Genomic DNA, 21,831 nt, shown 5'->3' on the forward strand with positions numbered 1-21,831 from the left:
ATAAGAGAGGGTGACGTACGGTTCCTCTGCTTGCTTCAGTTGCCTTTTATTAAGAGCAACTACTAGGACTTGTGCCGCACTTGTCAATGGAGTGAATGGACTACCATTGGCTTTCACTTTCACTCACAATCTTGAACTTGAAGAAGAGTGCACATGACATCAACATCAGCATGGCTGGAATACCAAACCCCAGAGACTGGCTAACATTTGACTGAACATTTTACAATGACGGTCAAGGACAACAACTTTGCAACAGTGAAGGTGAAGAAGTACCAATTGAAGAAGCTCTTGACTCTTTTATTTCCAAATTGTTCGGTTTATGGGTTGAACTGGTCTGCCCCAAATGGAAAGGAACATTGTTTGATGCCAGCTGCTCCTACTACTACTACTATTAGCAGTCCAATACCCTTTGCCAAAATGCCCATTTGGCTACCTGTTGAGTCTTTGCACTCTTTGCGGTCTTGTGCATTGCAGGGTAAGGATGGAGGTTCTTGAACATTGCAGTGAAGTCTATGAAGATCAGTCCGGCCCTTAATTGGCAGAATGTAAAATAAGCAACACAATAGAACAAGTTCTACTTTCATTTTGTTGACAACATAGCTAGTAAGTAGCAATGTAGAACATGTTCATGATCCTGTCCAGATTTCGCTTGCATTTGCTTCTATAACAGTCAAAATTAAGCGCTTTTCTACATTTGTGAGAGATAGCTTTTAGTGTCTTGAATTTCTAATGAAACACTATGACTATAAGTAAAGCACTTGCAGGAAAAAACTTGAACAAAAGGACTTATTTTCAACCCCTAGCTGACTCAAAATCTCGAGCTTTTTAGATTCAAAAACATGTATGATCATTGATATAAGCAAGTAGCAATAATGAACGGAGCAAATTGGAAGAGAAACCCGGTTTAAAGTTGTAAACTTTCACATTAGAAATTGAGAGACTGGGCGATCACCTAGATTGGAAATCGATACGAATCTTGATTTGATGCAAGAACCCTAATTCCGCCTCTGCTGCTCTTAACACGCTACCAAATTTGTTATCTTATCACACTTATTCACACTGAGCTTTACCTAAAGCATACATAAAAGACCTACATTATTTTAAAAGAATGAGATACCTATGATTCATAAAGTACTTCACTCAAAACTACTATTATAATAAAAAGAGTTAAAAAACCAAATAAAAATACATTGAAAGAAATTATCTATATCCTTATAACCAAAACATACTGTCATTTCAAAAAAAAAAAAACAAAACTCAGTTTTTCAACTAAAAAACTTATGAAAATACGACTTAATCTTTACACTATAAATTATATTAAATAAAATAAACAAACATTTTTATTTCAAATAAAAAAATGACAAATTAATAACAAATAAAATAATATATAAATAATTTCAAACATTTTTTTCCTTAAATATCTGTGTAATCAACTCCCAGTTTTTCCTTCACCCACCCACCCACGTCTTTGTCTAGTACATATTTTTCAAAAGATTAATTGTGCGCGTGCGCACACACCATGTGTGCTTTGTTGCTAGTTATTTTTAACAATAAGAGCAAAGAGTCAAAGACACCCACTTTGCAGTAGCGGATCTAGAAATTCAAAGCTGTCTAGGCTAATTTATATGAGAACACAAAATTTTTTTTTTGAGGTTTGGAACCCAATGGGAGACTCATCCTCACGCCTTTATTACTTTTAATTAAAACATAGACCGAGGGAGACATAAAACCAAACCCCGTGAATTGAAAATTACAAACATCAAAGCGCTATACGCAACAATAAGCTACCTAAAACGTACCCTATGAGACCCGCTCAATTCAAACTCTGCAATCACAGAACCATTATCAATGCTATCGACAAATTCTTTTTCAATGTAGAGAACCATTAAATCATCAAGAAATTCATCTTCCATTCTGTTTCGAAGTTTGTTTTTTATGATATTCATAGATGGAAATATTCTCTCCGTTGTTGCTGTAGAAACTGGCAGAATCAAAACAAGACAAATCAATCTATAAATCATAGGAAAGAATGATGATTTTCTTGACTCAACTAACCGCCGACACAAATCAGATACAGATGTTGTGTTGGCAAATCTTAGATCCATTTGAATATCTGCTAGAAAATACCCGCACTCCATATCTAAAGCAAGCAACTCATATAAAGTAAAATCAGCAGGATATAATCACATATGGGGGAATATATATATATATATACAATCTCTATTTAGAGTGAAGCTTCACTCTGAAATTACATAATGAAGTTCCAATTTTGGCACACTTTTCGGTCAAATTTTTTCACCATAAGCGATTCAATATTTAGGTATGTTATTCAAGATCATCTCTACAAAGTTTCATCTATTTGACAATGGTTTGAGCTTTCAAAATTGAGATTTACACGAACGGTTCACGTTGAACAGTTTTAATTCATTCATTGATTTAATCTAATTTCAATACGTTAACGATATCCGAATTAGATGAAATTTTGTAGAGATGATTTTGAATAGCATACCTAAATATTGAATCGCTTATGGTGAAAAAATTTGACCGAAGAGTGTGTCAAAATTAGAACTTCACTCTGTAATTTCATAGTGAAGCTTCACTCTGAATAGGAACCGTATATATATATATATATATATATATATATATATATATATATATATATATTTGGGATGTTTTAGGAGCAAATCTTGTCTAGGCTTAAGCCTATATAGCCTACAACTTACATCCGCCCCTACCACTTACATCCGCCCCTACCACTTTGGGTGGACCGAACCAATATATTCTTTAATCAGGCGCTTTTTATATTATTATTTTTCTTTAAAGTGGTATTTTATAAAAGTCCATGAAGAAGATATATTTTTATTGGATGAAGAGGAAGAATATGACATGAATTTAGAATTTGCATCTAAAACAGAGGGAGTACATAGCGCTAGAGCGATATGGAAAAGAGGAATCGAGGCATAAGGTTATGAAGAACTAGCTTTTTCACCCGTATAAATTTCCACCGGTTATACAATCACTTAAAAAAAGTAGTTAGTTTTAGTTTATCTATTACCTAATACCCACAATCATCTTCTTGATTTTATTATAGTAACGATAAATAATGAAGTCCTCTCCTACTTCCCATGCATTTTGTCGTTTTGGAGACTTCAAGAATTTGGTGAAGTTGTTGACACCAAAGTCACGTTTCCCATTATGATAAAAGAGATTACATTTTACCGCTGTCTTTTCATTTCTAAACATATTCTCACCGATATTAGATAGTTTACCCATATTTCAAGTGTTTCCATTATTTTTTAATATTATATTACCTTTTATATTATATATATATATATATATATTTTGTGTAATAAAATTAAATTAAAAAACATCCTAGTCCTATAAGCGTAGTCCTCGGCCAAGTTTCCGCCTGAGTATTGCTTAGAGTTTTAAAAACTTTGTTGACGCGTCTACATTACCCCTGACTAATCTGTGGGTTCACAGTTTAGCCTAAGTGCCTAACAATTGAATGGGTTAGTGGAATCCAACATGGAACCCATGTCTAACCCAGTCTAATTCCCTATTGGTGGATGCATGGTGTTTTCGGTTTATTTGATTGATCCAAATCAAACTGGTCACTAGCCCTAAGCGATCAATCTTTGACTTAATTTATTCTTACGGGCAGTACCTTATGGGTATGTTTGTTACACCGGATTAGCCGGGATTGGATTAGGGAGTTAAACATATTAGTCTGAAACCTGTGTTTGGAAACACGCGGGATTAAGCCTTAATGAACTTAGCTAATCCGCGCGTTTCTTAATTTCGGGATTACAGAGAGGCCCCGATTTTGGGCGGACTCTCTAACACATTTCGCCCTAATCTCACGTCGCCTCCTCAGTCACTCTCACCTCGCCTCCTCATTCTCTCCTCGCCACTGCCTCATCTCCTCCTCAGTCTAGATCGCCCTCACCTTGCCTGGGCTCGCCTCGCCTCCTCACTCGGGATCCGGCTTGCTTCGCCTCCTCACTCGGGATTCGGCTTGCTTCGCCTCCTCACTCTGGATCCTCCTCGCCTCGCCTCCTCACTCTGGATCACTCTCACGTCGTCTAGATCATTTTTCTCACCAGGTTCTCTCTCACTCTTTCGCTCTCTCTCTCTGTATCATCTGGATTATCATAGAAACTGATTCATCTATTTCTTGGCAGATCCCCGAGCACTTGTGGTCCTTCATCCTGTGCATCGTCGTCCGATCCAGTTGCTTGGTACCATCGTTGACTCATCTCCGGTTAGTTCTTAATCTTTATCTTCCATTGGAAATGTTTGATCTGGTTATGATTTGGCTTCAGATTTGGGTTATAATTTGGTTTCTGATTTGGGTTATGATTTGCTAAACTAACTGCTGGAGCATTCCTAGACTGCAGAGGTTAATTGTTAACCGACTCTTAAATAAGCCAGAACTTTTACATAAGGTTATCATATATATTTTTGATTTGTGCTAAGAGTATCAACATTTGGAAAGTGTATAGATAATGACTTCCATTGATCAATATTATAGAAACAAACAATAGCATAGACGTAAAAGCTATAAGATTAGGCAGGAATGATCTATTTGAGTGCTGGGCTAAATACTCCCAAAGAAACTCTTTATATGCTACTGGAAATTAACTGAAAAATTTGTCTACAAAGACTCTAGGTAACAACCAGTCCAATAAAAGCATAGATAAATGATAATGAAGATCCAAAACAGCAGGAATATACAAAGACAAAAACAGAACTAAATAATGATAAACTCCCAATTTAATTTAGCAGTCTAATTCATATTTGGTTCCTGCATCAAAATCATTATCATAAACCATGGGATGTGCTCTTGATTTCTAAAAGTTATAAGGATGTATAATCCAAACAATTCCCCCCATGGAATATGAATCAAACATGGTACAAGTTGACAGGACTTTGACAAAGTTGTCTTGAGAATGAACAATATTGAAAGTAAAATAGTTTAATCATGGTCTGTGTTATATATGGATGAATCCAATGAGCACCTACTGTTTGGGAATCATTCTTCAAACATGTTGAAACACTAGAGCTGAAAATATCCAGAAAACAGCAAAAGAATTTTTTTTAAAAGGACATATCCCAAATAAGGCTTGCATAAATGATTGTGGTTTTATAAGGTTCCAAAGGCAAAATCATATAGCAAGGTGTTTTTGCTGTTGCAGGAAAATGCCTTTGGCAGCATGATTACTAGTAAGAATTATGGAACTATTCTCAAACAATGGAAGTCTAAACCCTAATAACTGCTTTTTAGTTAGCTCTAAATAAAAATAGTCTATTCTCTATATTTTTTTATTTTGTGTAAATTAGAATTATATAACTAAGATGGGTTATGAGCAAGGTGCAGAAGTTTCTTCTTGTACCACAGAGCAGTAATACATTGTACAGAAGCACAGAACAACAATACATTATACAGATGCCAAAAATTAATGATATTTTCTATTTTGGGGAGGAGTTAGAGAAGACAAATTGTAGCAGTAGTATAGTTGTCAGTCCCACAAAAATTGAAGGGCCAATGAAACGTATAGTACATATCAAATTACCCCCCACAGGTTATAGAAAACAAATGCCCTTGTTATTTGTTGTTTTTTTTCTTTAATAAGTGGAACACCCCAGAAAAAATAATAGAGCTAGAAGCTGGTACTTGCTTCAGTATATCAGTTGATCCTAGCTGCAAATGCATGATATAATCACCTTATAGAAAGGAAACAAACAGATTTTTCATTCTTAATTTGGCTTTACATTTAATTTTTATTTTTGTTCTGTTGGATTATATAAATAGATTGGTCCTGCTCCTGAGATTCAGTTTTAGTTGGTCTTCATTTCAGTGAAGGTTTTTGGAAATTTGAAACAAGAAATTCAGTTTGCCAATTCTATTCATTGATTAAAAATTAATTTCAGCAATGTATAAATATGTCTTGTATCAAGAACTTCAGATTGTGGATACTGATTGGGCTATGTATAAATACCTCTTTGACAGGTGTTACCACCAATCTCAGCAGCAGCAGAAAGAAGGCACAAAACAAAAACAGAGGGATTTTGTGCATTTCAGACAAAGACAAGAAGCTAAGAAGGTAACTACTGGATGCATTTCGAATACTATGCTTGCTTTAAGAGCTATATATAACTACTGGATATGGTTTGTATGGTTTAATTCTACAAACTACAGGTTTTTACATCAAAAATTATAAAATTTGAAGTCTTGAATGCTCCACTGTTGTAATTAGTCAGTGGGGTAATTATTCTATCAGTAATGATTAGGAATAGATTATTATGTTCCTTTTTATGTGAATAGTTCATTGATTATTATGTTCCTGTGAATATTAATAGATAATGGATCGAAGAAAAATTTTGTTGCTCTTATTGGTGGAGTTGTGGCACCTACAAACCATGTGTGCTTGCACTATGCTTGTGCTACTGTTGTTTAATTTGAGGAGAAGGCATGCTGAAACACATGCCTTAAATAATCGTTCATTGATAAGACATCAAACACGTTTGACTTATTTAGATAGTATCATAGGTAATAGTGACAGTGAGTGTGTAAACGAATTGAGAATGGATAGAAGGTGTTTTGGTCTATTGTGTGAATTGTTGCGCACAGATGGGAGGATTAAAAATGATGGTTTGGTGTCAGTGGAAGAGCAAGTGTGTTGTTTTGTACATACACTTGCCCATCATGTGAAAAATCGTACGATTAGAGGTAGATTTTATAGATCTGGAGAGACAGTTAGTAGGTACTTCAATTCAGTGTTACAAGGTGTCTTACGATTGCAAGGGAGTTTGTTGAGGGTACCCGATCCGGTTCTTGCTGAATGCACAGATCCTCGATGGAAGTGTTTTAAGGTTTGTTTATTATAGGGCTCCACTGTTTTTTTGTTCAAGCATGAATTATACTTTGTGTCAATGCAGTTCATAAACTTACTTTTGTTTTAATAGAATTGCTTGGGGGCACTGGATGGGACTTATATTAGAGTACGTGTGCCTACAAATGACAAGCCAAGATATCGAACAAGAAAGGGTGAAGTTGCTACAAATGTGTTGGCTGTTTGTTCTCGTGATTTGCAATTCATATTTGTTTTACCGGGTTGGGAGGGGTCGGCATCTGACTCTAGGGTTCTTCATGATGCAGTCACTAGGCCTAATGGATTAAGAGTTCCCACCGGTAAGGCTATTAGGTTTAGAAAAAAAAAATTCAGATTGTTTCCTTCCCTTGACTCACACTAATAGAATTTATATTGTGGCTATTAGGTTATTATTACCTTGTAGATGGTGGTTATACGAATGGTGAGGGATTTCTTGCACCATATAGAGGAACAAGGTATCATTTATCAGAATGGGATGGTGGAAATTTGCCTAGGGATCATGTGGAATACTTTAACATGAAGCATTCAAAGGCAAGAAATGTGATAGAACGTTGTTTTGGAATGCTGAAAGGAAGATGGGCAATACTAAGAAGTCATTCATTTTATCCAATAAAGACACAATGTCGTATAATTACAGCTTGTTGTCTTTTACACAATTTGATTAGGAGAGAAATGTCTGTGGACCCACTGGAGAATGCAGTATTTCCTATTGAGACGCAAAACGGGGAAGATGTCAATATAATTGACAACGTTGAGTCCTCTGATCAGTGGACTGCATGGAGGAATGAAATAGCTTTAAGTATGTACAATCAGTGGACAAGAAGAAGGGTTGCTAGGGCCCTTGCAAGAGCTGCTGAAGTTGAAGAAAATAGAACAAGGAATAGAAGAGCTGCAATAGATGACAAAGCTGCTAGGGAAGCAAGGGATTAGATTGTAGCAAGAGCTGTTGTTGTGTCTATGACATTGTAGAACGTATTAGTTATTTATGTGATGGATTTTTTATGTTTGCAAATGTTGTTTATATCTTGAATTATTGATTATGACATTGTAGACATAGTTTGAATTATTTGCTGATTGTTTTATTTGACTGATTTGCTGAGTTCTCAATTATTTGCTGCTATAGTTATGTGTTTGCTTTGTCTTGCTTATTTGCTGATATGGTTAGTTATTGTATGTGTGCTCAGTATGGAAGGTGGTGGTGAAAACTCTAAACACCAAAAAAGGCGCAAATGGACCAGCTTTGAAGATGAATCTTTGTTGAACATACTTGATGCAATTATTGCTGGTGGACAACGTTGTGAAACGGGAACGTTCAAATCTGGTACAATGATGAAAATAGAGCATGCTCTTAATGATTTATGTCCTAATTCCAATTTGAAGGTTAGTCCACACATAGAATCAAAGTTGAAGAAACTTAAGAAGGATTATAGCATCATCTATGACATGATAAACAAGAGTGGATTTGCATGGAATGATGTTAAAAAGTGTGTGGAAGTTGATAGTAATGAAGTGTGGGAGAATTATGTGAAGGTAATGATGTTTATGCATGATTGGCCATTGAATGATATAACTTGTTTCATTTGGTTTCTTACTGATTTTCATGGCTGCTCATTGGTTGTTTCATTTTCTTCCTATGCCATAGAACAACAAAAATGCAGCAGGTTGGAGAAACAAATCGTATCCCTTGTTTGAGAGACTAGCCAACATCTTTGGGAAGGATCGTGCAAATGGTAGTGCAGCTGAAGTCCCTGCTGAAATGGTGGAGGATCATAGCAACAATGGTGATGGTGTAGATCTTGATAATGACACAAGTCCCATGTCAATAAACAAGGAATGTAGCCAGCAGTCCCAAGTCAGTAAAAAAAAGAGGAAAAAGAATGATGAGGATCGAGTCATGCTTGCATTGGATAATTTGTTTGCTGAATCTGGAAAAAGAATGCAAATGGTTACAGATGCCATAATGAAAGGTAATGAAGACCGACATGATATTGCTAAGGAACTTGAGGATATGGGACTTTCTATTGATGACCAAATTAAAGCCGTGGAATATATCTTAGAGAAGCAACAACGTATTTCTGCGTTCATTTCCTTGCGTGGTGAAGCGAGGAAAAGATATGTTGACAAAATGCTTGCTAATGTTGATGTTGCTGCTGCAAGGGCTGATTTTAGATGCACTTAGTTTCTGACTGTACACATTTTGGGGGACAAACCACCGAAACAAGTTAGTTGAGCTCCTTTTGTATTGTTAGATAAGCATTCATGTCTTTTAACTTGCTTGACATGTAAAAATGCTAAATGAGAATTCAACTTTTAGGGGTGGACTTGTATTACAGGTGTGCTGTCTGCTTCGTTGTCAACAGCTTCAATTGCTATTACTTCCTCTGATTTATTCTTGTCATCTTCAATAACTTCTGTCTTCTCTGGTTCATTCTCAGCTACTGCTTCACTAGTGTGTGCCTCCTCTGCTTCTTCATTTTCAATTGCTTCAATAGTTTGTGTCTTTTCCACCTCCTTCTCAACTGCTTCAATTGCTATTTTCTCCTCTTCAACTGCTTTAACTGATGGTTTCTCCCCCTCTGGCACATTTGCAACCGGTTCAGTTGGTTGACACATTGTTATTAGCAATTGAATCATCAAACATATTTTGTATTACAGAATTTGATTTCCCCATATGAATAATTGAATGTGTAGCAGCAAAACACAATTAAGGTTGAACGTAGTGACTATATATATATGATCATCATACATAAATATATGCCAAGCAGAATCAGATTTAGGAAATTTAAGCACTTCAGCCAAAAGTAAGATGTATTCGGCAACTGATCAGGCTTCAACTAGTTGCAAAACTACAGACAGTTTGAGCATATATACTTATTCCACAAGTAAAATAGATACACTGCGTAAACAGGTTAAAATTAACTGCTATATAACTACATAAGATGCTGCACACAGTCTCTAACCAAAACTAAAGAAAGAGCAACATATACAACATAATCAAAGCTGTCGAAATTAATTTAGCTGTGTCAAATACCTGATTATCTTCAGCAGTAGGTACAGATACAACATTAGTAGTCTCAGCAGACATGGCTACGGAATGAGATGTGAATCAGGAAGAAGAAACAGAGAGATGCAAATAGAAAAGAGTGAAGAAGGATAAAGAGCACGTAGCCTCCTATATATTCCAATACAAAAGCAGCAGTAGTAGATAGAACTCACAGAAGGGTGGTCACATGAGCTGGTTAAGGCATGCATGTCATGCCTAGGAATATATAATTCTGGGATAAATGCCATACCAATATCAGAAGACAACTCACTTACTCACTCCTCCAGCCAGGCATTTTATGATATACATGAAATGACATATGAACTTCTCATTACATACATGGTGGCACAAGGCCCCAACAAGATTTCAGTAATAAAAATTATTTAATCTGGTGGTTCGTCAAACATGAGACTGGATTATTTTGCTAGTTCTGTTCGTTAGTCCGAGACTGCACCAAACATGGGTCAGAAATTACTGTACCCTAATCCGAGTCAGCACAGTCCGGGATTAAGCAAAGACTTAATCCGGAATTAGATAGTCCGGGGTAACAAACGTGCCCTATATGTTATCAATTTAGGGTTGCTATAAGAACCCAAATTATAGGCGCTCCGCTGCTATTAGGGTTTCCACATGTGCCTCTATAATACGTTGTTTAGCGTTTTTGTCCCCTATCTATTCATATTTCCTATCATCCTTCCTCTATCAATCTTTTTCACCATGTCCTCTACCTTGGAAGATGTCACCACTAGCTTCGCCACATATTTGGCCTTGACTAACGATGATATCGTTGATATATCTCATATGATAATGCTCTAGAACCCCAACCGGTTGCCAGAATTTACTTGTTGGCCAAAACCCAAACCAACAAGTCAGTCAATGGTTTCGATCTCCAAAGCTTGTCTGAAGTAGACGAAATTATGTTGAGTACATTCTTTACACATTTTTGCTCAACACTAGGTTGTTCTTGAGTCTTAGGTAAACCTGATGATCAATTGGCACACTGATAATATAACACTTGTGGTTACAAGTTCTTGATATATTACAAGACTTTCAGTTTATAGTACTCTAATTATGTATTGCTGAACCTGCATATTCATCTATGAGAAAATCTTGTTCACAATTGGGCGTGCTTTACACATAGCCTCCAATGGTACAGCTTTAGGCATTGTGAGTCCTTTACCTTCAGTCATATCAACCTTCATCTCATTAGTTCTTTCCCACTCATAACATTGAATCAATGATCCCAAAGACAAGCCAAGCACACGTTGGGCCAAGGCTGCTCCCGGGCACGCCCTTCTTCCCTGTCCAAATGGCATGAGCTTGTGAGAATCATCCCCACCATTTACATACCTTTCAGGCTTGAAGCTTTCAGGATCGTCCCACAACGTCGGATCTCTATGTATGGCCCATGCATTGATCATTACTATCGTGTCACATAGCACATCGAACCCTCCAATGGTGCAGTCCTCAGATGAGTAATGTGGTACTAGTAAAGGGGCTGTAGGGTACAGGCGGAAGGTCTCTGACATGATACCTTGTAGGTATGGTAATTTGAAGATATCTGCTTCTTCTATTAAGCGTTCTTGTCCAAACTCAGCATCAATTTCAGCTCTAGCAGTTTTTAGCACCTCAGGATGGTTGAGCAGATTGGACATGGCCCATTCCAGTGTCAAGGATGAGGAATCAGTGCCTGCCAAAAGCATGACCTGAATATCATTGTAAAAATTAGATTGTAATATAGAGTATAGCCGTATATAAGACTAAGAGAACAACTAATTATATAGAAGTTGGTATTGGCATTCCCTAACAGTCTATCCTGACCTAATCCTGGAAAATTATTAATTGATTTTGCAGGCTAAGTCTTGTATTGTACGTATTTTTGCCTTGAAATTACTGATTAAGGACAAAGTTTCCTATTCAGGGGTTAACTGTTTTTGTACATTTGTATTTTGGAAAGCCAGGGCATTATGGAATAGAAAAATAACAAGTTACGATGTTGGAATACTTAATCCATTGTTTATCATTTCTTTGTTGTTGTGTTTTGTGTGAAAGTGATGTGTAGCCAGCTATTGAAGTTTGTTCTCACTTGGCTGGAATTTGAACACAGGCCAATGAAAGTCGGCAAATATTTTCTGGAGCCTAGGGAGTTGTTGAAAATTCTATTGATTTGATAACAAATAATTAAGTATCACAGTTGGTTTTTGCCGTGATGCAGAGATTGAATTATTAATTGTACTAACCAGTATGTGCCCTTTGATGATTTCGTCGGTGTAGTATTCGGGTTCCGTTTCTTGCATAGAAAGTAAATGGTGGATCATTGTACTTGCTTCACCTTGACTTGATGTGGTTTTACTTATATGCTGCTCATCAATTAAACCTTGTAAGAAAGCATCTATCCTCTTACCCAAGTTGATTACCTTCTTCTCGAATCCGCCACTCCCAAACCATTTGAACATAGGCACAAAGTCTGAGGGGTTTGTTACTCCACCATATGTGAAAGCCTCCCTCATGAGATCTCTGAACCGTTTGGCCTGTTCTTTGTCCGAAACGTCATCCCCATGAAACCTCTTCCCTGCCACCATCGTCATCACGATGTTGAAGGTCATCTCAGATAGCATGTTTCTAAAGTGCACCTTTGTGAAATCTTCACGTGAGTTTTGTGAGAGTTTAAACAGCAATTGCTTGACTTCTTCCTTCCTGACGCTGGAGAACATGTTGAGCCTACTGGTAGAGTAGATCTCCGTAGCACCAATGCGGCGCAGGTTGCGCCAGTGATCCCCATATGGAGACTCCACCACAGTGGTGTAGTTGTAGCCTATGTGCTTGCCTGTGAGCATGAAGCGAGGACGGTTTGCCAGAACGATATCGTTTTTGGCAAAACATTCTTCAGCTACTGAGGATGAAGAAACTACAACCACACGACGTGAGCCAAACCAGAGGGAAACAACAGGGCCATATTTCTGTGAGAGTTGGTGGAAGGTTCGATGGACTGTGGGGCTAAGGAGATGGAGATGGCCGAGAACTGGAAGAGAAGGTGGGCTTGGTGGAAGGTTCGTGTAGCGGTGTTTAGTTCGAAAAAAGAATTTGAATGTGATTGAGAGGATGAAGATGAGGGACAGAGATGCATAGAACAAAACACCCTCCATGAAATCCTTCTTGGTTGATATGTTGGAGGTGCGTGTATACTTATGCATGGAGTTACATATATAGCCTCAAGTCTGAGCGGTGTTTACTGTGTTTCTGGTTATATTTTGTGGTCAATTTTTTAACCGACTCTTTTTTGTACTAACATACTAAATAGACTCCATATAATGGAGTGATTCATAGTAAAATTTTCCGTCTGGTATTAGGCAAGTACCTTCTTTCTATGTATTTGTGTATGTAGCTTCGATTGTCTTCTTCGATGGATCAAATTAAAAAGAAAACAAAACACGAAAAGAATACTAATTGTTCAGTTAGTTTCTTATGATTTGAAGTTTCTTATAACTTATGATTATATTCAAGAAAAACCTTTTAATTATTGATACCATTTTATTCTCTCTTGCCATCAGGGTAAAATGCAAATGACCAAACTAGTGCAACCGGTATCGACTTACAAGTACTCCAATCAGCCCATGGTTTTGAATTACCGCCTTCCTGCCTTGCTTTATATACAGGACAACATGTAACAAAAGAGCCCATCAAGAACACGAAAGTAAAGCAAATAATCTAGCACAAGATGGTGGGTCAGTGGACGGTGACGAAGCCAAGTCGGAGCGACCAAGTGTTGGATGCCGACGAACAGCTCAGGATCGCCAACCAGATCAAAGCTCAGTTCGACTCTGCAGCCCCAAAGCGACCCATCAAGCCGAATCGAAGCGAACCCGATTCCCCAACTCCAGCTCTCTCCGTCGTTGACCAACCCAACATTCCTGAGCTTCACAAGCTTCGAACTTTACAGTCTCAGTCCCATGTCAGCAACCAGTCTCCGACTCGTCGTTTTCTTTTTTAAGGATTCTGTAGTTAATGGAGTTTTGATCTTACAGGTCATAATCTCAGATGAGGGAGCTAACACCATGGTACAAGATGAGTTTGTGGACACCCAATATTACAAGGAACTGAATTCTATTGACAAACAGCATCACATGGTATGTTATTATCCAACTGTCAACTGCTCTCTGATTCTATTTTATTTTATTTTATATTCCAAAATATTTGTAGAGGGGTTTGGTTATGAAGGTTTGATTTGAGTCTGGATATGATCATGGACAGACTGGAACTGGGTTTATAAGGGTGGAGAGGGAAGAAGAGGGAAGCTATGATATACAGTTAACTGGAATTCATGGTGGTTCAATTGGTATAGTGCCGAGTGGTTTCAGAAGCAATCCGGCAACAAATGACTGGATTCCCAAGACTGATGAAGATATGGTATGGATTTAGAGTCATTCCTATTATCATTATTAGTGATTGTAAGTTTGTAACTGACAAGAATTAAGTGTAATGGAAATTGTAGAAGTGGGAATGTTCCTTATTTTAATTGTACCATGTTTCTTTGTTCTACATGATCACCAGGTCTTCATTTCTTCAAAGCCAAATCGAAGCGAGAACTGAAAGCTGTTACCTGTGTTGTATATCAATGTACCTTTTTTTTTTAATGAAAATGAAATGTTGTCCTGGACTCATTGTCATAGCTCACTGTCAATAACTAGATAAGTTTTTTTTCGATGAGGACTAGATAAGTTTGAATTTGAGGGAAGCTTCAAGATCTTTATCTTGGACATAAAAAATTAGCCTGCGAAGATGTGCACCTATTTACTATTATTGTGTTATCATCCATTTCCGTAGTAGACAAACTTGTCTCTAAATGACTTAACCAGTTACCATGCTCAAACTCTCAAAGATTCTAATCAAACGAAGCGATCTCCAAGATTACTACCTCACTGCGACTTTTATTTGCTCACAAACCTTATACGACGTGAGAGTTGAGATCACCCAGTGCACTGAATAATTTTCGGTTCTACACACCAACTTAAGAGTTACTTCAGCTGTAGTGGTCGCCAGGAGACGACGTAAACTCGTAGAGCTTGAATTGCCATATATAAACGGAAAACTCACAAGAAATAACAAATCAAACTACGATATTTTATATCTTTACCAACCCTATATATATTGGGCATGTACAAATACAATCTAAATTTACTTGTTCAACAGCTAGAGTTTGAATGTTTACCTACACCTCAAGTAAAAATTTTGTTCACAATTGGACGTGCTCTACACAAAGCCTCCAATGGCACAGCTTTCGGATTGGTGACTCCTTTGCCTTCGGTCATATCAACGTTTTCATCATCTAGTCTCTCCCAATCAAAGCATTGAATCAACGTACCTAAAGTTAGGCCAACTTCACGTTGGGCAAGATCCATTCCAGGACAAGCCCTTCTTCCCAGTCTAAAGGGCAGGAACTTGTAAGACTCACTTTCCCTACTTTTGAACCTCTCCGGCTTAAAGCTTTCAGGATCATCCCATAACTCCGGGTCTCTATGTATTGCCCATGCATTAACCCATTACCGTAGTGTCACGAGGCACGTCGAACCCACCAATGGTGCAATCTTCGGATGAAAAATGGGGCACCAAAAGCGGTGGCGGATGAAGCCGGAGGGTTTCAGAAATAATGCTTTGCAAGTATGGCAATTTGGTGACATCGGGTTCATCCACCAATCGATTTGGACCGAGATGAGAGACCATTTCGAGTCTAGCCTTGTTCAACACATGAGGATGGTTGAGAAGATTAGACATAATCCATTCTAGAGCCACCGCTGATGTGTCAGTGCCCGCCTGTACCAATACCTGGGGAAAAAGAGTAGTTAATTAGTCAAATTTCAAAAAGAATTATAACAGATCGAAACTCTATCTTTTGGGGTGGACCGTGGTATTACAACAGAGCTCCGATGGTTGTGCGGGAATACGATGGCCCTTTAAAACCCTAACTCCATTCCAATGGTTGTTCTCTATTTATGGGTCACGATTCAGGGTATCTCTCCGGCTCTGTGGAAACTCGTGTACACCAGAAACGTGGCTTCTGTGGCCGAATACTTTAACATATGGGATGAAATAACTATGAGCAATAAAACAGGTTATAATTAAGGTTTCACACCCTCTTAACCAATAACCACCTATTTTACCTAAAGAAAACGCTTAAAATTATTGAAGGCGTGGTTGAGGAGATCAAGTACTTTAATCAGTTGCTGGTGTTTGCTGGAAGTGTAATCTGATTTTACTTGAAGGAGAACACTGTTTCAAATGGGGAGATGGGGCTGCCCTACCATTCATACTCTCAAAGTTGCCGAGAGTTAGTTTGCAAGAAGGTACTTTTTTGTTTTGTGGTGAATGATCATCTTCCACTCCTTCATCATTGGTTTGAAATCTCTTTGAACCCAAAACAAAGCTCCGCAAGCCGATGATCATACGGTATGTTCTTGTGGAAGAGCCTCAGTCGGGCACAAAATTCTTAGCTTTAGTGCCTATTGATCCTGAACTGGACTTTAATGATAAGAACCTGATCCTCATTTGTGACGCCCTGGCTAGGAAGCTAGCACGCTCGTCTCACATCGCTGATGGAAGAGTGGAAGTTATGTTTATATGAGCAGAATTAGCTTCCTATAGTGAGACGCATTTTGGGGTGTGATCTCAGGAACAAAATTGTGTGGGCCAGTCCAAAGCGAACAACATATTAGCTATGTGGACTGGGCTGTTACATATGGTATCAAAACATGTCCACGGCTGGAAGTGTGCAACAAGGACATCGTCCCCTTAAGGGGGGTGGATAGTGACGCCTAGCAAAGAACCTAGCAGGTAGGTAGGTCACGAATCTCACATCACCCGAAGGAGAGTGGAAGCTATGCTTTTATGAGCAGGGTCAACTTTCCATAGTGAGACGCGTTTTTTGCTGCACATTATGGGTCAGTGGACCCAAAGCGGAAAATATCTTAGCTATGTGATGTGGTAGGCAATGTTGGACTATAATGTCATGAGGCTTCTGCTAGCCCTCACTCCAAGAGCAATTTTTTTTTAATTTTCCTATTATTATAAAATTAGCTTATATTTACACTCAAGCAATTTAGTAGATTATAGGTTTTAGACTAAGTGATATTAATATACATAAATGTTTATTTTATTAATCACATCTCACCGTTTCTTAATTATGTATAAAAGGTGGTGAGGGAAGGTTATGTAATGGCTATTGTGGCTTACTGTTGGATTTTTATTCCCATTTAGTTTCAAAGTCATATGACATTTGATTTAAAAAATAATATCAATTAATGAAAGCCTAAATTTGCCATACAAATACCTTAAAAATGTTCCTCAAATACATGGGCGGATCTATTCAGATGGCAACTTAGGCTACAACCCAGAGAAAAATAATCGAAAGTTTATTTGTACACATAACAATAGCAGTTCTATCATCTCAGTTGGCTTATTGCATTCATACTTAACATGGACCCTCCACCACGTCCTCCTGGGTTCGAATCATGCATTCAATTATCTTCTTATTTCTTCTTTGTTTTCTTTTCTCCCTTCAATTTTTCTTCTCTTTTTATTATTTCTTCTCCTAAAATTTCTCCCTTTGTTTTCCTACTTTCGATTAGCTTGCATTTACTTGTTTTCTTATCTTATTATATTTCTCCCTCCAAATAAAATAGGGTTCAAGATTGTATTGAAATATCATTTTAATACCAAAACAACATTGACGAGGGGGTGAATTAGCCTAGACGAAATTTAATTCCTGGATCCGCCTCTGCTCAAATATAAAATCACACTTCATGGATACAATGGACCAAATTTACCTAACCTTAGCCTCAACCTGAACCATATGAGATAAAATAATTCAAAACTACCCGTGAGCAAACCGTATATATAATAAGAGAGAAGTTCACTTTTAACTTCTAAGTTTTGACAATAAGTAGTTCACCACTACCTACCTTCTAAGTTATCAATCTCAGAATTCTCCAAGTTGACAAACAAGTACCAATGAAATGTCATCAAATCAACTTCACACTTGATCAAAAATCAATACAATGGACCAAATTAAGGTTGTCATTAAAACCCATGGGTAAAATATGTGTTGAGTATTATTTTTTTTGGGTAATGGGTAATCTAAAATACCCATGGGTGGGTAATGGGTATTTTAAAAATTACCCACGGGTGAAATTGATGGGCATGGGTGATACCCACGGGTAAAGAATCTCACCCAAATACCCAAAAGCGCAGTTAGCTCCCATTCATCTCCTACTTCACCGAAATTCATCTCCGACACCTTAAATACATTTAGTCTCTGCCAACCAGTACCTATTTCTGGCGTCAACTTGGATTTCTCATCTCGCCTCCAAGCTTCGAGCTCGTACTTAGATTTCTTAAAAGTAAGGACTTCGTTTAAATTTCTCTTGTGCATGTTTCAACTTCGTTGGGTTGCATGTTATCTTGAAACCTGTTTGTTTAGATAGTTATGAAGATGGGTCTTTCATGACCTATTCGGTTGGGGATAAGATGGTGGTGTTTTCCCCATTTGTAATCTTATGAAGGAATTGGGGTCTGTAATGTTTCATGTTTCATGTACCCGTTTTATATTGAAGTGATTAAATAAGAATTATATTATGTAATTCAACGCCACAGCTTCGTTTATATCTCATTTTAATCCTCATTGGCTTATGAGTTATTGGGTTCGTCTTGGTTTTGTATCAATCTAAGTTGCTATGAATTTGGGTTTGTGTTAAAACTCACCAAGAAAGTAGAGGTCAAAGCCATCTTCATGTTGGCTTATGAGGAGAGATCACTGCATAACATCCAGGTCCTCATTGTTGTTGCTGACTACTCTCTGCCGCTCTTGAATAAAGGAGAGATACCCCAGTATATTCTAATGAGGGTGAGTTCTTGTATTTTGTTTTCCAACCCATTAGGAATCTGATCTAGTTCAAATTACTTTCATTTGAATTGATTATGATGTAAGTTGCTTGTTTGATTATGTTTAGAACACGAATTGTTGTTTAGCTCCAAATTTGAATGCTACCCAATTGTTGCTAGTTCTAAAACACTTTGCAATGTGTTTTCTTTTTGTTTATTGATTGTCTAGAAAATGAATGTTATGTTTTTGCATTTAGACTTTGTATTAGGTTGTCAATAGCATATAATTATAGGATTTTTATAATACTACCAGTGAGTTGTGATCGGGTTTTATATCTATGTTGTGGTGCTATTTTAAAAGCATAAGGATAATGTAGTGAATTATATCTATCAACACATGCATGTTATGTTGTCAAGGATGTTTCTCTAGTACCTAATTGGTTTTGGATTTGTTGGTTTGTTCATTAGTTGTTTGGTGAACTACAGTTAGTGGTTTCACGATATGCTAAGTGGTGAGAAAAAGTCTCAATTCAAGTTTGGTTTTCTTCTATGAGTAATGAGATTCAATTAGTGACTAATGTGAGACAGGTGAAAGATGTAAATAACTATGTGTGACAGTTATAACATTTGACTAATGTCTGACTTTTAAACATTAAATGTTCTTCTACAATGCCAACCAGAAGAAGAAAATAGTAATGCTCATAGCATTTATCTCAATAACTTGTGTGCTAGTTTTGCTGGGTGTATCATGTTGGCTTATAATTTGGAAGAAGAAATAAAGGAAGAGGGGTAAGCATTCATAATGACCTTGATTGATCATTTGTAGAAAATATAATTGGTGAAACTGTTCACAGTCTTTTTTAAGATTTATGTCATTTGTCATTGACATTGTATTAGTGTCATGTCCTATGTTGGTTTTCAAGATTTTGTGCAACTCTTTTCTGTTGGGAAATAATTGTTTGAGGGGTTTTCCTTTCATTTTATTTGTATCTAGAGTGGAGTCTTGCACGGTGGCGAACTAAATTTCTTTATATGTCACCATGGTAATTCTATATCTCCTCAAATTCCATGTAAGAATTTATTTCAGTCTTGCAATATGGAAGAGTATAGCTATGCTGATAATGAGCATGTAGAACAAATTGTCTGAAGCACAAGAAAGAGGAAAGCAGTAGTATGAGAGAACTTTGAAGTGCAAGTGATCAGAGAGGAAAAGAAAGCAATTTGCAAGCATTGCGGCCAACAATGACTAAAAAATCAAGAATTTCGCCGAAATATCTGCGAAATTTGTGTTTTCTCATATTTCCGATACCTTCTTTACTCACCACTAAAATTTCATCAGAAAGAATTGGAATATCGCGATATTATAGGAAATATCGGATATTTTGACGAAATATCTGATATCTCGTGTGGTTCCATTGCTCAAGATGGGCCCAACTCGCCGTACTTGCTTTAAAATTGGGGGAATGAGGGCTAATTGCGTGGTCTCACTACCCAAGATGGGCCTAACTTGCCATGTTTGCTTTAAAATTTGGGGAAATGGGGGCAGATTACGTTTTCAAGGTGTTTCGAACCTTGGTCGGCGTAACAAAACCACATCACCATTGCCATCTTTGTTGTAAGCCAACTTATTACATGACTTCATGTTCAAATATATGTACATATATTATGCATTTTTGTCGAAAATTTTATCCACATCAATGTTTTTCGAAATTTCTATTTTTTGAACCTTCGATTACTGATTTTTTAGTCATTGGCGGCCAATGATTGAAATATCGAAACTTTGCTCGATATTATTTTGGCGAAACTTTCCATTTTTTAGCCTATGTATATATCACTTATATACCATACATTTCTCAGTGGAAAGTTTTTGAAATGTTCTGATATATTTCGAAACTTTTGAAATCTCCTGATATTTTCATAATATCGCCACATGTCAGGCCCTCATATTCTCCAAATAGTCCAACATATAGTAATAATTGATCTTTTTCTACCTTTCAATATTTACCTAAAATTCATTTTTATCTACTTTTCAAATTAAAACACTATAAATCCATGATCGACGTAAGGCATTGTGCACCACTACTCCTTTCTTTTCCTAGTTCCAAATATATTAGTATCAAGTTCCAAATTTATTTATTTTTTGTTGAGAGAAGTACCAAGTATATTAGTGAGTGATGCTTTGTTGATATTTTTTTCTCTTCCTTGTTGGTAAGTATAATAGTATTATTAAGTTGTAAGTTACTTGTTATTTTAGTCAGTTATAATGATACTTGTTTTAGCCAATAATATTTACGTATTTAATTATTAATTTAATTTTATTTAGTATATTTAGAGCTCTAATTTAATGATTATTCTTTATAAGGAGATGATGAAAATAGTGAAAAAAAATACCTAATAAATCCTCTAGTGGTTCTAACTCACTCATGTAATCTCATGTTTAATGTATCATATGTATATAAGGCGTGATGACCTAACCTCCATTTCAGTTCCCAACTGTAATATATATAAAGTATATTTTTAGTAATTCTCTACGATTGTTTCACCTCAAATTACTACATTTGACTGTAGGCTAATAGTTATATAATAATTTCTTGTCAAATATAGTACATAATTGATCAGATAAAGTTCTCTTTGTTCTAGGCTATGTTGCACGGACATGCCCCTGGAGTGGCGTATTGCGTGTCTAACGCAGACACGCACACAGACACGCCCCAATACACGCCGACACCCGAATTGGAATTGGACACGGCTCGCACACACCTCAATACGAAAGGGACACGCGCATGTCCAACTGGACATAAAATTAAAGAGGAGACGAGGGGTATTTTTGCCATCAAATTGTTTTGGACCTAAACTGCGAGATTGCTCCTGCAGTCTTGCCCCCTTGCCTCATTGCTCTCAGTCCCTCTCACGCAGCCAACGAAACTCCAACCCAGACCACTTCGTCCCCACCGTCGTTGCCGCCGCCAAGGCTCTTCCTCTTGTCGCCACCACCACTAGCGACAATCTCTTCAGTAA

General features: G+C 37.2%; 4 protein-coding genes and 1 pseudogene across 4 annotated transcripts; 3 read left to right on the plus strand and 2 right to left on the minus strand.

The window, feature by feature from the left end:
• Positions 1-225: 225 nt before the first annotated feature.
• Positions 226-6,467, plus strand: LOC126795748 (uncharacterized). The gene is made up of 6 exons (XM_050522515.1): positions 226-487; positions 3,939-4,106; positions 4,185-4,264; positions 5,199-5,226; positions 6,014-6,107; positions 6,364-6,467. Exons 1-6 carry the CDS (start codon positions 226-228, stop codon positions 6,365-6,367), a joined length of 636 nt encoding a protein of 211 aa, XP_050378472.1. The 3' UTR covers positions 6,368-6,467.
• A 121-nt stretch (positions 6,468-6,588) lies between these two features.
• On the plus strand, positions 6,589-7,826 carry LOC126795749 (protein ALP1-like). The gene is made up of 3 exons (XM_050522516.1): positions 6,589-6,876; positions 6,970-7,195; positions 7,282-7,826. The coding sequence occupies exons 1-3, from the start codon at positions 6,589-6,591 to the stop codon at positions 7,824-7,826; spliced, it is 1,059 nt and encodes a 352-aa protein (XP_050378473.1).
• Positions 7,827-10,846: 3,020 nt separating this feature from the next.
• On the minus strand, positions 10,847-13,140 carry LOC126793320 (cytochrome P450 81Q32-like). Its single transcript, XM_050519806.1, has 2 exons — positions 12,180-13,140; positions 10,847-11,645 (listed from the first exon to the last, which is right to left on the minus strand). Exons 1-2 carry the CDS (start codon positions 13,131-13,133, stop codon positions 11,037-11,039), a joined length of 1,563 nt encoding a protein of 520 aa, XP_050375763.1. The 5' UTR covers positions 13,134-13,140; the 3' UTR covers positions 10,847-11,036.
• Positions 13,141-13,616: 476 nt separating this feature from the next.
• Positions 13,617-14,746, plus strand: LOC126793331 (uncharacterized). The gene is made up of 4 exons (XM_050519821.1): positions 13,617-13,891; positions 13,965-14,066; positions 14,191-14,346; positions 14,491-14,746. The coding sequence occupies exons 1-4, from the start codon at positions 13,658-13,660 to the stop codon at positions 14,527-14,529; spliced, it is 531 nt and encodes a 176-aa protein (XP_050375778.1). The 5' UTR covers positions 13,617-13,657; the 3' UTR covers positions 14,530-14,746.
• A 409-nt stretch (positions 14,747-15,155) lies between these two features.
• Positions 15,156-18,364, minus strand: LOC126795751 (isoflavone 3'-hydroxylase-like; annotated as a pseudogene).
• Between the last annotated feature and the right edge of the window lie 3,467 nt (positions 18,365-21,831).

Source organism: Argentina anserina, chromosome 5 (genome assembly GCF_933775445.1).
Source record: "Argentina anserina chromosome 5, drPotAnse1.1, whole genome shotgun sequence".
Classification (NCBI taxonomy): Eukaryota; Viridiplantae; Streptophyta; class Magnoliopsida; order Rosales; family Rosaceae; genus Argentina; species Argentina anserina.